The sequence below is a fragment of the Coenobita brevimanus genome, chromosome 22, assembly GCF_032717465.1.
Source record: "Coenobita brevimanus isolate Jiangsu-jjx chromosome 22, ASM3271746v2, whole genome shotgun sequence".
Classification (NCBI taxonomy): domain Eukaryota; kingdom Metazoa; phylum Arthropoda; class Malacostraca; order Decapoda; family Coenobitidae; genus Coenobita; species Coenobita brevimanus.
Window position 1 is genome coordinate 11,906,960 of NC_136975.1, and position 17,001 is coordinate 11,923,960.

Here is a 17,001-nt window from a genome sequence, read left to right on the forward strand (position 1 = left end):
TCTCAGTATAGTCAGCATAGCACCGCCTCTCAATATATTTAGCATAACATAGCTTCTCACTATACATAATCAACATAACACAGCCTCTCAATACAATCAGCATAACACAGCCTCTCAATACAATCTGCATAACACAGCCTCTCAATATTAATCACCATTACACAGCCTTTCAATAAAGGCAGCATAATGCAGCTTCTCAATATTGTCAGCATAGTACAGGATCTCAATATAATCAACATAACACAGTCTCTCATTATAGTCAGCATAATGCAGCCTGTCAATATAGTCAGCACATCACAGCCTCTCAATAGACTGAGCATAACATAGGCTCTCTTTATAACCACAAATCGCAGCCCCTGAATATATTATACAGCTTCTCAGTATAATCAGTATTATACAGCTTCTAATTGTTTATAGACCCCCAGTATGATCAGAATAATAGCCTCTCATTATAATTAGTCGTTAAATATAATTCCTATAATCGTTTGTTTTCATATAACGGGACAAGGTTGTTGTCACAGCTTGGATACTAAGTCGTGCTTGCGAGAAATTCAATGACCCTGTGTTAAGAGTTAGGAACAATCTCCTTGGTTACTAGTCAGATCTGCCCTCCAGTCTGAATACACCTGGCCATCGAATTAGCTAAAAAGGGGTTAGGGATTATTATCAGGTGGAAGAAAATTGATTACAACACAGAATTTCAATTTAATCAACATAATACGGAATTTCAGTTGACTACCATTTTTCCGCCCAACAGACAAACATGGCGGGTTTACTGGGCGGGTTGGCAGAGTGGCTGGCGTCGAGCTGGGTACTTACGATCTTCCTATCCCTTACCATCCTCCTCATCTACCTCTCCCCTGGTGGCAGACCCAAGAACTTTCCGCCAGGTGAGTCTCCTGAAGTTGACTGTAGGAAGAAAAATGGAAAAGGGACGATCTTCCTTTCTCTTCATCCTACTCCTTCCCCTCCTCCTGCTCCGCCTCGTTTTTTCTTCTTCCTTTTATCATCATCATCGTCAGTCATCTCCACCTTCTTTTTCTTCTTCTCCTCCTCCTTCACCTCTTCTTCTTCTCCTCCTCCTACTCCTCCTGGTGGCAGACTGAAGAATTTTCCACCAGCTGAGTCTCCTGTCTGTTGGGTATCAAGCAGAAATAGCCATCCGAGGGTTGAAAGGGTTAAGAACAAATTTACAGCCCTCTTAAGACCATTTCTTTCTTGTTATTTATACCTGTTTTTGCAGGAAATACAAGGGACATAGAAAGGTTTAGTATATTCTTTCCTTGTCCTTCCTATAAAATAAATCTTGTGGAAAAATAATTCTGCAAATAAGATATGTTTTTGCAGGAAGATGAAGAAAAAAGCAAGGATTCAACATTTCCTTTTCTTGTTCTTCCTATGAAACAAATCTTGTGGGAAAAAATAACGTGTAACTATTTTTCTTTTTCTTCCAGGAAGGACGAGGAAAAGTGAATGTTGACTATCCTTATGTCTCACTGGCCCGTTTTCCCTTCGTAGCACCAGTTCCTGAGCGATTTATTCATAATTTTACGCAACAACTTCTGCAATTTATTTATGTCATTTTAATATCGACATCATTTGCACTAGTAGAACACAAGAGGCTACTGAGGAGGAATTTTCAAAATAAATCGCTAAGAATGGGTGTTACAAAATCTCCAAAACCACATCTAATACGCCCCCTTATCCACAGCATCCACAGGGAGGGGAGTCGGTAATGTAGTGGTAAGCTCATCCAAACTGTAATTGGAAAAACTCGAGTTCAGTTCCAGGTCCGGTTGCGTTCTTGGACCTCTCTCTCTCTCTCTCTCTCTCTCTCTCTCTCTCTCTCTCTCTCTCTCTCACTTATCGTCCACCAGTAAAATTCGATTATTGACTGCTTTTTTTTTTTTTATCTAAGGGAAAGGGTCTGCCTTACTGGCCCCCATGCTATTGATAGACTTTTATTCTTTGCCTTCTTTTATTTCTTCTTCTTCCTCCACAGGGCCTCTGATACTGCCTGTGATCGGTTCCCTCCACTTGATACCCATGGGGCCCACAAGGAAGTTCCTGCAGGACATTAGGAAGAAATACGGCAACATGGCAAGCTTTGGCATGTTCAACACCAGGTGAAGCCAGATTATTATACCTTGGAAATATAATGTTCTGATGCCTGTAATTTCAGTAAGTTCAGTGTTGCTAGTTTTACCGTTTGTGTTATGCATTGCAATTATCGACATCGAGCTCAGCTTTAGCATTCAGCAGGAGATTCATCCTAAAATACGATCAGCTTCAGAAGGAAGAGAACAACGAACGTAGACATGAACAGCAGATTTATTATAAACGTTTCGATTTTAAAGTGTCATCAGTTATCTAAAAGAAAAAAAAAATCAAGTCAAAACATTAAAATTTATCACATTATTGTGTAAGTGAAGAAACACACACAGACACACGGTCTTTAAAAAAAATATAAAAGTAAAAAGAGAGGAGGCTGCAAAGCTTTTTTTTTTTTTTTTTTTTTGCCTACCCACCAATGGGACCAAAGCCCCTGGTGATTAAGGTAAATATAACAATGGTAGTTTTTTTTTTTGTTTAATGGCCATCACCTGCAATGAGGGGTATTAGGAAAAATATTTCAAACTCACATTAAAAAAACAAAGCACTCTGCACCGCATGAGACAACCAATCTAGGGGGCCAAACGTGAAGGGAGCATGTGGCAGAATGCTTGAAGTTCAGCTAAAAGCACCTCCTCTCCCCCCGACAAACAACACTGGTCGGATCACCTCACCCTTGTCAGGAGCCCAGAGCAGACCATAGAGGTTGGATTAGATGGTAGCTCCAATCTGGTACAACCGGGTGTGGACATTGAGGGTCAGCATACTTCTAGCTGATCTTTATGGTCCACGATGGGAGGACAAGATAGGGTGCCCTCCTCTATCGGAGAAGGGGAGGACTCAATGACCTCCTCCTCGGCCGAGGAGCAGGTCGACACTGCCCCAGCTATGGATGTGGTGTCAGAAGAATCCTGCCCCTCCTCTGTCTCTGATGCCAGATGGTGTATTTCGACCGTGGTCCATGCCGCGACCATTTCCGGTGCCGGGTTGGTGATCACAGTTGCAGTCTGCCTGTTGAGAGGAGCCTCCAGCCATAGCCTTTTCCACGGTGTTGTGCAGGGGGCAGCAGGTCACGGCTGCCAGGCCCAGCTTTCCCATCGGTGAGGAATTGTGTGTACATTGCGTGTGAAGCACTTGGAGATAACAAGGCGAGGCAGCCCATTCTCGTAAAAGATTTTGGGTTGGGGAACGCGCAAAGCCCCCTTGTCACCCCCACAAAAAGCATTCACTGCGATGCACATCTCCACGACAGTGCATATCTCCCCAGGACTCACAGGATCCCTGGCCTGGCGTCCCCAGGCCATGAGACGTCACCTTGCATTGGCAGAACCCTGCATGATCACACCTCCCAGACCAGTAACATCCCGAGCCTCAGGAGCCTTAGGAGTCCCAGAGAGACTAAACTCCACCGTTTCTTCATCTCCAAGGGAGCATTGAAGGTGCTGGTGGGTTTGGTTTAACGATGGCCTGGCAATGCACAAAAACATCAGCTCCAGTACCCTGGCGCTTGATGAATCCGTACCCCGCCCTGACATTAAACCAAACCACTGTCCCCTCTGGTCTTCTGGGCCACTGGAGACTGGTCTACTGGATGCCCCCCTCAATGGGTCGCAGGCAGTAGCAGAAGATGTGACTTCCATCGTGGCTTGAACTGCTCCTCTTTCTCTTCCTCCATCACAAAGGTAGAAAACCAGAGTTATGTAACAAAAGAAATATTGCAGACCTAGTGTTATTTAGAGATGGGTTATGGGTCTTAATACATATTGATTCTAGAAATCTTAAGTTACTGTTTGATGAAGAAGCTAATATCTTAAAATACTCTTGAGTATGATATCACAAGATTCAAAAAGGTCTCTTTCACCTGAGTGAGGAGGAGGCTGAGTCTTTGGTCTGTCCTGCTCGACTGACCCATGTGTTCGCCTACCCTAACCTTGAAAGCACGGACTGTGCAACCAATATACCCGGCCTGGCCACCTGGGCAAGGGAAACAATAAACAACAGACGAACGGAAGTTGGTCAGAACAGCGTCTTTAAGATGAAAAAATTAGCCAGTTTTGAATGAATTACTAAGTATAACCTTAAAGTCAATTTGAGGATAAAATTCAAGAAGGCTGTGAATTAAACGATTTTTCCTTTGTACTGAAACATCACCCAAATAGGGTAAACTAAGATCAAATACCTCCTTATTAGCAGTAGATTGGTTATTTAGGCATATAATGGTTGTTTTGAAAATTCGTCACAAGCAGAACAAGTTATATACAAAATATTGTTACGTCTCCGTCCCACACTGCCACTGGCTCCAACAGCAGTAGTTCAGTATGGGAAGGACGTTGCCCAGTTAGTTGTTTTTCCTAGAGGCAGCCTTACAGTGTACAGTACACAAGATCAGCTCAGGCTTGGTGAACAAACACTGGTTTCTAAAGTTCACTGTCTTTATTTTCCAAATAATTACACTTAATGCTTGCCAACTTCACTGTTTTCACAAATACCAGAGCTATAAAATCTTCACTAGCTGCAGTTACCCTTAATGGTTGCCAACAACACTTCACTATTTTCACAAGTATCGAAGATATACAAACTTCACTAATTGCAGTGACACTGAGCTACACTCGAACTGAACTGAAAACTGACTGATACTGCTCTTGTCCCTTCCCCATCCGTATACAGCCTTACATTACTCTCGAAACTTCTAGTATACTCTAACACCTACAGTTACCAAATGAAAGACATCCAAAAGATGCCAGCATTTTCTTACACTACATAACACTCTACATTCTTTAGCACAGAAACTGAGTTAAAATTACATGGTTTAATGAACAATCACAAAACCAAAACGTTATGAAGAATTACAGCAGAAAATTTAATGCATAATCTACAAAATAACTCTGCTCAAAAACAGCAGGGTAACTGGCAACTCTGACATGTAGCGGAACTATGAGAATCATTGGGAATTCTCCAGCACAATCTAACTAGCAATCCAGCTTCTCAACACTATCCCCTCCCAAATTCTTTTGTAGTCCCGACAAAACTACGCTATGTATACAAACATAATCCTCAATTCAAACTAAACATTTAATTACACACAAAATAATCCTTCAACTTAACAGGCCTTCTCCTATGCAGCATCTAATGACGCCCCCGCTCCTCTACACCATCCACTCCTCCAGGAATGTCTTGGTCCTCTTCCTGATGCACTGCTCTTGGAAAACTGTCACCATCCTCTTGAACTTAAGCACCTTGGTCCTCCTCAACATCCTCAGTGGTAGGAAAGTACGATTCCTCAGAGACGTCCCAGCTGTATAGCCCCGAGCCATGGTACAGCCATAGACGATACCCGTGTACTACAATTGGGTGAGACCTCATGCCTCCCCGAATCCGGTGTATTACGTCTGATAGGCGGTCCAACACAGGGTAAGGCCTATCCCACGGGTTCCGCAGCTTCGGTGACTCTCCTTTCTTCCTCTGAGGATTCTAGAACTAAACTTTGTCACCATCCATGAAGCTCACCACACTTGCCTTTGCATCATGGTTGCACTTCATCACATCTGAAAACTTAAGGGCTCCTTGCACTTGATGATGTACCTCAACCAGCCTTTCTTGAAGGTTCTTTGTATAGCTGGAGGTGTCTGTAGGCAGCTCTTCACCCGGTGGTCTTCCCTTTAACAAGTCAACAGGTAAATGTAACTCATGGCCTAGAATCAGTTTTGCAGGTGTGTAGCCGGTAAACTCATAGGATGCAGACCGATGTGCCATCAGAAACGCAGGTAATTTCTGGCCCCATTCCATTTGTCCTTCTATGCAGCACTTGGCCAGTTCTTGTCCCAGGGTCCAGTTGAATTTCTCCACCATCCCATCTGACTGTGGTCTTGGCGGGGTAGTCCTCGTCTTCTTGATCCCAAGTAACTTGCAGCACTCATGGAAAACAGCAGACTCAAAGTTTCTACCCGTGTCTGAATGTAGCTCTTGTGGCATCCCAAACGATAGAAAAACTAGTCAACCAACATCTGAGCAACAGTCGCAGCCTCTTGATCAGGAAAGGCTAAGCTTCTGGCCACTTTTTGAAATGGACCATGATGGCACATATACACTAGTTTCCTCTCTCAGAGAGTGGCAGAGGTCCAACAATGTCCACTATGGCTCATTCCATCGTTGCACCTTTTTGTTACGGCTGAAGAGGGGCGGAACCACGTTTCTTGGGTCCCTTCATGGCACAGCATACATCACAGGCCCAACACCACTCTTCAACATCCTGCCACATACCAGTCCAGGAGAACCTCTGTCACAACTAACTTAGAGTTTTCTTCACTCCCAGGTGCCCTCTAGTGATCTGGTTATGGGACTCATCCAGATCCCGGACCTCATCTTCTTTGGAACCACCAGTTGCCAATACTTGCTGAGACCATCGGGTATCTCTCACTGACACTCCAGTAGTCCGTTGTTCAAACGAAGGTCCCACTGACTCCAGTAGCCGTTAGTTGCAGGGTTGAACCTAGAAACCTCTTCCCAAGATGGTCACACTGTAATCTGCTGCAGCCACTCTAGCACCGGTTGTACATCTGTATCCTTTTCAGGTTTTCTTCATCTGACACTGCCCCTCTCACTGCACTATGGCTGCATTTCCTAATCTGATCTTCTTTTTTACTACACTGCAAGCACTCTGGGTCACAAGGCTGATGACTCAACCTTCCGCATTCTTTAACATCTTGAACATCTTCAGCTACTTCAGTGCTGCATGGTCTGTCCTGATGATGAAGCAGGACCCAGACAAGTAGGGATGGAAGAGACCAAGCTCTTGGTCACTGCCAAGAGCTCCTTACGGGTCACACAGTAGTTCCGTTCTGGTGGGCTAAGCTTCTTGCTGTAATACACCACCACATACTCTTTTTCATCCCTCTCCCGTGACAGGACTCCACCAATAGCATGACCACTAGCATCACTGTCCAGGACAATTAGCTGACTCAGGCCTGGGTACGGCAATACTGAAGAGCTTGCCAACACTTGCTTGAGTTCATCAAAGACATTCTGAGTCAATGGTGTACACACAAACTTGTCTCTTCCCCAATAACTTGTTCAGAGGTGCAGCTATCGTTGCATAGTCCTTTACAAAACGCTGGTAGTAGGTACACAAGCCTTGGAAATTCTGTAACTCCTTCACACAAGTTGGAACCGACCAGTTTTCCACAGCTGCCACCTTCTCTGCATCAGTATGGATGCCACTATCACCTACAATATGTCACAGGTACATCACTACCTTTTGGAACAAGTAGCACTTTTGGGGGTTCAGCTTGAGGTGAGCCTCTCGGATCCTATTAAACACCTCCAACAGCCTCTTCAGTTCCTGGTCAGAAGTCTGTCCAAACACAATTACATCATCCAGATAGATGAGAGCTGTCTGCCAGTGCAGGCCTTCCAGTACACGATCCATGAGATGCTCAAAGTAGCTGGAGCACTGCATAGGCCAAATGGCATACAAATGCACACAAACCTGAGGTTCAGCAGTACAATATTTCTCTACAGGCTCAATTTTCTCACTAATTGTTTTTAACTCGCCCCATCCCGACGTTTTCTGGGCAGTGGTACGCCCCAGTCCCGACATTTTTGGACCTTTTTCTTTTTTTGCTCAAACATCCGCTTTTGGTGAGAAACATCGAAAATTCATACAGAAATCGCTCACCTGAGGTTTAAAATACTCGATCCAGGTAGGAGTACCTCCTTACCATACAGGGTTTTCTATCAGGCTGGCTGCAAAGAAAACGAGTTCTATGGAAGGATAACTATTCTACACCACTCATAAACGGTATTTATTTATTTATTTGGTACGAATTTATATGTAGTACGAGAGTATATTGGTTTTCAAAAGGTAATATAAGCATTATAAGCATTGTTTCACTCACTAACTCATCACCATTCCTAACCTTTTTTTGCCACATTACCTGATCATCATTTCTGACTGTTTCTTCCTCTAATGTTTGGCCTCCATATTGTCATCGATTGGGGAATCACTCTGGCCCTGAATTTCGTACCGTGGCATGACATGGCTTTACTGGCCAGGTCACTGATAACAGGTGAATTGCTGAGAAAAGGTCATGCAGGGGGGGGAGGAGGTCATGCTGGGTAAGGCATTGTCCCTGCCTGGCATCTTGTAGAGGAAGGTGTCTCGTGTATACGTGACAAAAATCACTCGCAAAAATTGAAAATTGTGCAAATTAGGGACCTTGCAAAGTCCTTGCGATGTTGCCGCATTAATTTACGTCTCCGGGATATGAGTGCACATCATATGAGGATGTGAATTCACGTCTCCGGGACGGGGCGGGTTAAATGGTCGACTACATGCTTCAACTGGTTACTTACATGCTGTCTGCATTCTATCACAATTGCCTTAGTAATTGTCTTCAACTGGTCAACTACATGTTGTTTGCACTCCCTCACATTATTGCTTACCTCATACTTCTGCTGCTGTGGCTTAGCATAAACTTCTTCCTTCAGTTGTTCCTGTTCATCCTTCATTTCCCTCATGAAAGCCTCTAGCTGTCCTTACATCCTCAGTTGTAACTCCTTGTTGCTCCTGCAATGCCTCTTGAGGCTGTTCCCTCTGTGCTTGCAATTTTTCTTTGATTTCTTCATTTTGTGCCTGTAATTGTCCTTTGAGTTCTTTCTGCCCTTCAAAATGTGCCCGTAATTGTTTTTTGAGTTCTTGCTGTCATTCATTCTGTGTTTGTAATTGTTCACTGAGTTCTTTCTGTCCTTCATTCTGTGCTTGTAGTTTTATACTTTATGCCTATAGTCCTTCATTCTGTGCTTGTGGTTGTACACTTTGTGCTTTTTTTTTTTTTTATGCAAAGAAAGAACTAACAGCCAGGAGCGCACAAACCGTTCATTCCAAGAAAGAAAAACAAAAATAATATAAAAATTAACCAAATTCAAGATCCGTTCATTTCGAGATGCCTGGACACATTACGTTTGAAAGACTGGAGATCATAGGAAGTAGGAAATACAGACAGAGGGAGACAGTTCCAGAGCTGACCTGTTGCATAAATGAAGGACTGGGAGTAACGGTTAGAGAGTTGGACAGAAAAGGGATGAGAGTTTGTTGCTAGACGGTTGCTAGGTGCCCGTCGTAGAGGAAGGATGCAAACAGATAATTCAGAGGAGCAGTGACCATTGGAGTAGCGACAGAAAAGAGATAAAGATACAACAGTGTGGCGAAGAGACAGAGGTTGGAGGAAGCCAGTAAGAGGAGGAGAGTTAATGAGACGAAAAGCCTTTGACTCCACCCTGTTGAGAAGAGCTGCATGTGGGGAGCCTCCCCACACATGAAAGTTGTACTCTACATAGGGGTGAATGAAGTCCTTGTATAAAGCCAACAACTGTGAGAGGAAAAGAAGGTACAGAGTCGGTTTAGCACATCTAATCTCTTCGAAGCAGTGTGTAAAAGAGATGTATTATGATATTTCCAAGATAAGTCCCAAGAGAATGAAACCCTAAGTATGTTTAAGGATGATGCAGGATTGAGCTGGATGTTATTAACCCTTTCAGGTCTCCTGGCCACTATAGTGTCTTTCTCGGTAGGGGTCTCCTAGCCACTCCCGTGGCAGCATATTTAGGCATGAATGAAAACTGTTGCATGAGGCTAGTGAATGAAATAAGGATACGACCCGCTCCCCAGACCCCTCTGCTGCTACCAGGGTTGTGCAGAGCACAATATTTTAGTTTAAACCTTCTGGGAGCATATTTAGGCATGAATGAAAACTGTTGCATGAGGCTAGTGAATGAAATAAGGATACGACCCGCTCCCCAGACCCCTCTGCTTCTACCATGCTTGCGCAGATCACAATATTTTAGTTTAAACCTTCTGGGAAGAGATAATTATGGTGGGGGGTTAGGTTACACTTACTGGTTTTATTAAACTGTTGATCTGGCAATATTTTTTTACTATTTTGTTATCAGACAGTTCATTTAGCAAAAGAATATTGTTTGCAATATATATTTTACTGCTGTGGAGGATAAATAGCTCTCACCTCCCTCCTCCCTTTCATATTCCCCTTCTTCCACCCCCCTACCTCCCACCGATTCCCCACCCCTCTACCTCCCACCCTCCACCCTCCACTCTCCCTCCAATCCCCCACCCCCTGCCTCCCGCCTACGCACATAGCTTGCGCATCGCAGGCAAGCAAGAGATAACCGCGTTGTATGTCTCAATATATATTCATTTCCTGGGTGTTAGAGTGTCTGATTGAGGGAAAATAATTACAGACATGATTTTAGGTTTCTAAGGTTGTTTCCGTAGCCTTTTATACACGCACCATGCATTTATTTGTTACCAGGCGTACACACATGTGCAGCGAGTGTTGCCTTTTTCATTGACAAATGATTGTTAGTGTCTCCATATTTTTTCTGATTTATATTCCATGAGATTCTCACATTTCCTGGTTATACTTATAACACCATCAATTTTGAGAAATACTTAATATTTTATCACTGTCTCTACTGCTGCCTGTAAGTACACAGGATGATAGAGTTAGCAACAATAAAATAAACATACGCACATACAAAAGGCAAGCTTGTAGGCTTACCCCATGTTGTCACCCCCACAGCCTTTGATAGTACTAAGCAAAATAAGATCAAAGTAAAATAATCAGTAGTCACTAGTAAGTGGTAGTTTTATATGGATCTTGTAACTGTTTAGTTTGTTTATTGTAAACAAAACATCTCAAGAATCATTCACAAATCACGTGAGATATATATCTACATATATTAGTACACTGGTTTTTTTATGGAAAAACATGGAAACAAACAATGCAATCATGTTGCCTACGCACCAAGAAATCACCTACCCACCGAGACGGCAGTACTCATACGCTACCACACACCACTTGCTCCGCAACTTCCCATCATTTTTGCAGCACTTTTATAGTGAGTAGAGCTCTAATGTTTTACAGGCAGATGTGCATTACTTCCTTGTGCACGAATATAATATTTTTTTCTTTATTTGCAAACATTGACTTAAAAAAAAAAAAAATGCATCTCAAACGTGACTTGGGACCTATTTGAGACCTGAAATGGTTAAATACAAGTGAGTACTCGTGTGGAAGATTTTGTCGGGTTAATAGGTGTAAGAACTGAGCCTATGATGCAATAATCCTTGGCCGCCGGGGGTTTCTGGCCTTTGCTCACTCCTCCTTATGGGAGATTTCCGAAATTTTGACAAAAATATCCTTACTTCAAACTCTAATATCTGCCAAAAGAAAATAGCCAGAAAAGAAAAGAAAAGCACATAAGACTCTCTTCCTTTTTCCAATGAGGGTATCCTGTGGTCTCTAAGTGGTCGATGAGTAAGGATGAGTTGAAGACGAGTAGTTTTACACGTTTGGCAGGCTGATTCCTAGCGCTCACCACTGGCTGTGACCTTGGACTCGATGGCTAGCATTTGCAGGAATTATAAGAGTGGTGATTGTAACACTGCCCAGGCGTTTTTGACTGCTCCTTACTCACCGTCGTAAGATTCATCACCCTGTCGATGTTCTCCTCTAAGGGTTTTTTGACCATTTCATAGTGCCACTATGCCCCGTAGGTGTGTGGGAAAGGAAATAGCTCTTCGTTATTCTGTACTCACTTCTTGCGTCACTCATAATAATTTCCCTTTACAAGGAGACTTATAATTGCTCTTGACATCAATATTAAGGGTAACTGCACTCTGAAAAGCAAATGCTGTGGCTGTTTCACGTAGCATGGTTGAGTGAGGTAATTACGTGTACTATAATTCAGAATGATTTGTACAAATCAGGGGCATCGCAAAAATCTTATAAATGTTATACACAACTTCCATTAAATATTGTACTTCACATCACAAATACACTGATGTTAATATTCAGCACAATATTCCTAGTATCAAATGAAAAAATTTAGTTATAGCAAATTAGGTAATTTTCTTTATGGCCCTCTCACACGCAGTTTTCTTTCAGGTAACAGGTAGGCTAACTCAAGATATTTCAAATAATTTTTCCACCAATATCCAATAAATAGTAACACTTATTGCAATGCATTTGTAGAACTTACTGTAAAACACTTAAATCATAGCACATACTATAAATCACTTAGAAAACATTTCACTTATTTATGAAAACACACACACTTGTGCATTCCTGTATACTACTTACACATTCCCACACACCTTCTCAGTAATCACGCTCGGAGTGATACTCGGAAAAACATTTAGGGCAAAGAGGGACCTTGCATTCTGCACATTGGTAGGAGGTCTTTTTTCGTGCTGGAGGGCTGCGTTTGGTCGCGTTACAGATGTGGCACCGCCTTTAGGCCTCACGGCCTGTTGTAGTATGGGAAATCTCTACCAGCCTATGCCACCGGAAGTACTCGACACAGCTTAGGCTGTCTGCTGTAGCCGCTGTTCCCCGCCTAGCACCTGGCATCTGTGCAGTTGAATATTCTTCAAGGAGTTAGCTTGCACGCTCTCTCTCAAACTCTCTTACAGAGGTTTCCTGATGAGCTCCTTGAACAGTGTGAAACTGTTCAGGACGGCTGTATCAAGAAGGTGTTAAACTGCCTTCTTTTACCACCTGCAGGACTTACTTAGACAATCAACCTCACCAATTTTCATGTCCAATTTATCATGCAGCCGCATGTTAATATTATATTTGTTGACAGCATCTGGCTTTACCATGGGTTCTCTGGTCCTGTAGTCTGTTTTTCCAGTTTCCACAAACACACCCTTATGTACCGTAGACAACATCTTAACCTGTCTCTTTTCATGCCAGAGAAGAGCTAACATGTTGCCACATTTCTTGGTAAGAAGGGCTCCTTTCTCAGTATTTGCTGGAAGTACAGGGAAATTATTCCAGTCTGCCCTGACAATTCCACACGACACAGTACCATGTTCAGTCAAATACTTAGTCTATGGCGGGGCAATGTAATAATTAACGGTACACAGAATGCGGTGCCTGTTGAAGTTCCTTTCCATGAGCATTTTCATGACTGATATCAAGAAATCGTGAGGATCGTCACTAGGTATATCAACATCTGTTGCTAAATAAACTATCACATCTAGCACATATCCAGTTTTGCAGTCGCAAAGGACAAAGAATTTAAGGCCAAAACGGTGATGCTTGGATGGCACCTACTGAATATATGCCAGCCTGCCCTTGAGTAATACCAGTGACTCGTCAATTGCAGTTTCTGAAATGGACGAATAACCCTGGCAAATGACTGTTTGAGCATTGTTAGGATTGGTATATTTTCCACAACCTGTTGTTCGTTGCAGGCCTGTAATTTCTCTTGAAATGAAGGAACGTTTGGATGGCCAGGTACCTGTCACAGGCCATATACTTACCGAAGGCATGTGTGTCAACGAGTTCATTAACCAACAAATACTCATGGAGCACATGTTTTCTTACATGTGCCATCATCATGGTAAGGGCTAGCCACACAAACATCTCCCCCACCTCCACAGGTATCCAGTCACTCATGTGCATGCTTTCGCTGGCAGCTATGTCCAGCCACCGCACACACAGGGCCTGGTGGTAATTTATTTCCTCCACCAGTTATTGCATTATAGCAGTAGTGAAAATAGCCCTGAATATACCGCTAATAGTCCAGAGCATGGGGGAAAGCTCATCCTCCTGCTCCCTCCTCGTCAAACACCAGCAGAGACAGCTCAAAGCCGGCTCCATCTTCCCACACAAAGGTATCGACTCTACCCACACGTGGTAAAGCCAGCCGTCTGCTATGTGCAGGATGTTTTTTCTGCGTGCGTGCATGCCCACGTGCACGCCCATGGGCAGGGAGTGAGAGGGAAGGAGAGGGAGAGGTGAGGGAGGTGGGAGAGTAAGTGGGTGATGACTCACCTGAAGCGGGACTTCCCTAGGGAGTACATGGTGATGAGAATAACCACAAGGGGCCAGTGTGGAAAATACCACTCCAGAAGGGCCCGGTTGTGATGATTCCGCCCTTGAGGTGCTCAGCTGAGGTGTAGGTGAGCGTTGCAGGAGGAGACGTCAGCGAGCAGGTGGCAAAAGTGAAGGTGAGACGGCTCGTTGGCATTTATTCCAATGATGACTGCCAGCTACACGCTCACTTGCCAGGTGCACTGGGTCATCTACCTCCTCCTCCCTGGTGAACTCATCGCTGTCGAAGGCCCTTCCATCCTCCTGCAGGAGTTTCAGAATCTTGTCTGGCGTCTGAGAGAGGGTAGGGGTCAGAGGGTGAGAGAGAGGTCACTCATCACATGGTAACTCCTTCTCTTCTCCAAGGCCGTCCTTTCACTAAGTGTCCATGAGGTTATGGTGTCATTCAAAGCATGACCAGTGGCACTATGACTTAGCCCTTTCCCCGGTACTAAGGGCAGAACTTTCGCAGGGGTTGATGAGGCTATTGGCCTTCAATGCTGTGGTGTGGAATCAGATGCTGACGAAGAAGACATGGTTCTTCACAATACCAGTGCCATGTACAGACTGAACCACGCATCTCTGGGATACCTGGGGGTCCTACCTACCAGCGAGTGTCATAGAAAATGGTCACGAGTTCAAAGGGAGGTAAGAAGGTGAGTGTGGTGTATGTCATCAGCCTGCAGCGCTCTGCACCATGAATCATGACAGCTATACACCTCAGCCAGTGCATAGGGGTTAAAAACAAGATTATTTTTACCCCATTCAGATATACGAGCCAAGTAAGACGTTAGGTGTGCCATAGCCTCATCCCTTGTTTGTTGAAGTACCTGCCGAGATGGAGGTTGTGGGAACTGAATGGAAAGGTGAAGGGTGGAGTCATCAGTGTATGAGTGGATAGGGTTAGATGTACAGCTTAGAAGGTCATTGATGAAAAAAGGGAAGAGTTTTGGTGATAGGACAATGCCCTAAGGAACACCACTGTTGACAGATGTAGGAGAAGGATGGTAGCCATCTACAACTGTAGCACTGCCTGAGAGCCTCCCAACCAGTAGCTTCTAAGTGCCACAACCAACGTTTCTTTGGAGGGTCCACAGGCTATACCGGTGTGGTAGGACAGATTAAGGTAATAGGTTGTGATCAGAGGAGCCCAATGGAGAGCAGAGATTAACAGTGTAAGTCAAAGGATTAGTTGTAAGGAAGAGGTCAAGTCTGTTGGAACTCTCCAAGGCGGTCAGGGGTATGGATAGGGTGCTGTATAATATGCTTCAGGTCATTAAGGATAGAAAAGATGTAGGATTGTTCAACAAGTGGATCGGTGAAAGGAGAGGAGGGCCATAGGTGGTGATGAAACTTGAAATATCTTAGTATAGAGATTTCAGAGAAAGGAGAAACAGATCGGATGTGTTACATCATGGAAGATAGATAGTCGAAGAATTTTTCATACTCAGTAGCATTAGGAGATAAGTAAACAGCACAGATATATTTCGTCAGAGAATGACAGGAAAGCCCAAGCCAGAGAGTAGAAAATTCACAAGAATCAAGTTCTGGAACACGAGAACAAGTGTACATATACACAACAGCCACCTTTGGTTTTGAAATGAGTAAAGAGAAAGAAGGATACAGAAAAGGGTTTGCTATCAGTTGCCTCAGACAGCTGTGTCTTAGTTATGAAGAGAAGGTGAGGTTTAGAGGAGGAAAGGTGGTGCTCAATGGAGAGAAAGTTAAAGGAAAGGCCACGAATGTTGCAGAAATGAAGTGAGTCAGACAGTGGGTCCAGGCAGTTCATTGAGTCGTTGCCAGGAGAGGGGTGGATGGTGGGGGCATTTATGGTTCCCCCCTTTGGGGACTGTGTGGCTTGGTTATTAGACACCATTTTTCATGTTTAATTTTGAAAAGGAAGTGCAGTGTGTAAAGTGCATGTAGTCTGGTGTTGATACTTTGAGAAACTTGTTTTGGAGAGCATGCTGGCCTATTCTCTGTGTTACTGAAACACTGAAAAAGTTCAACAAAGAGGGATGATCAGGAATTAGTCTCGAGGGCTGATAGACGGGAGCTTCAGCTCTCCCTGTCATCAGCTTTCCATCCACCTTGGGAGTACTGCCCTGCTCGATTGGTGCTACCTACTCCTGCAGCTGGTGCTACTGTCTACTCCACTTCGTGCAGGTACACTTTGTACTTGTAATAGCTTCATGATTGTCGCCAGGGACACTTCCTCCTCCTGCCCACCTCGGGACCTTGTCTGCACACCCCCTTGCTTCATGTCGAAGATTTGACCCACTACAACACTTTATAATCCCACTCCTGACGTCAGTGTTACATCCCCATCCGACAATGCCACTGGCTTCAACAGCAGTAATTCAGTATTGGAAGGACGTTGCCCAGTGAGTTGTTCTTCCTAGAGGCAGCCTTAAGGTGTACAGAACACAAGATCAGCTCAGGCGTGCTGAACAATCACTGGCTTCTAAAGTTCACTGTCTTTATTTTCTAAATAATTACACTTAATGCCTGCCAACTTCACTTCCCTGTTTTCACAAACACCGGAGCTATACAATCTTCACTAACTGCAAGTACACTTGATGCTTGCCAACAACACTTCACTTTTCACAGGTACCGAAGATATACAAACTTACTGATATTGCACTGACACTGAACTTCAATCAAACTGAAGTGAAAACTGACTGAAACCGCTTTAGTCCCTCCCCCATCCTTATAAAGCCTTACATTACTCTCAAAGCTTCTAATACACTCAAGCACCTATAGTTACCAATAAGAGACATCCAAAACATGCTAGAGTTTTCTTACACTGTATAACACTGTAATTTCTTTAGCATGGTAACTGAGATAAAAATTACAGGATTTAATGAACAGTCATATAAATAAAACATTATAGAGAATCAGAGCACAAAATTTAATGCAAAACTTACAAAATAACTCTGCTCACAAACAGCAGGCTAACTGAACTCTGACACGTAGCGGAACTACGAGAATC

At 43.7% G+C, this 17,001-nt stretch overlaps 1 protein-coding gene across 1 annotated transcript in view; it reads left to right on the plus strand.

The window, feature by feature from the left end:
* The first annotated feature begins 759 nt into the window (after positions 1-759).
* Positions 760-17,001, plus strand: part of LOC145392425 (cytochrome P450 2J3-like) — a 181,576-nt gene continuing 165,334 nt past the window's right edge. The window contains 2 exon segments of the mRNA XM_080266833.1: positions 760-890; positions 2,003-2,126. Coding sequence (XP_080122959.1) covers positions 764-890; positions 2,003-2,126 — 251 coding nt within the window. The 5' untranslated portion in view covers positions 760-763.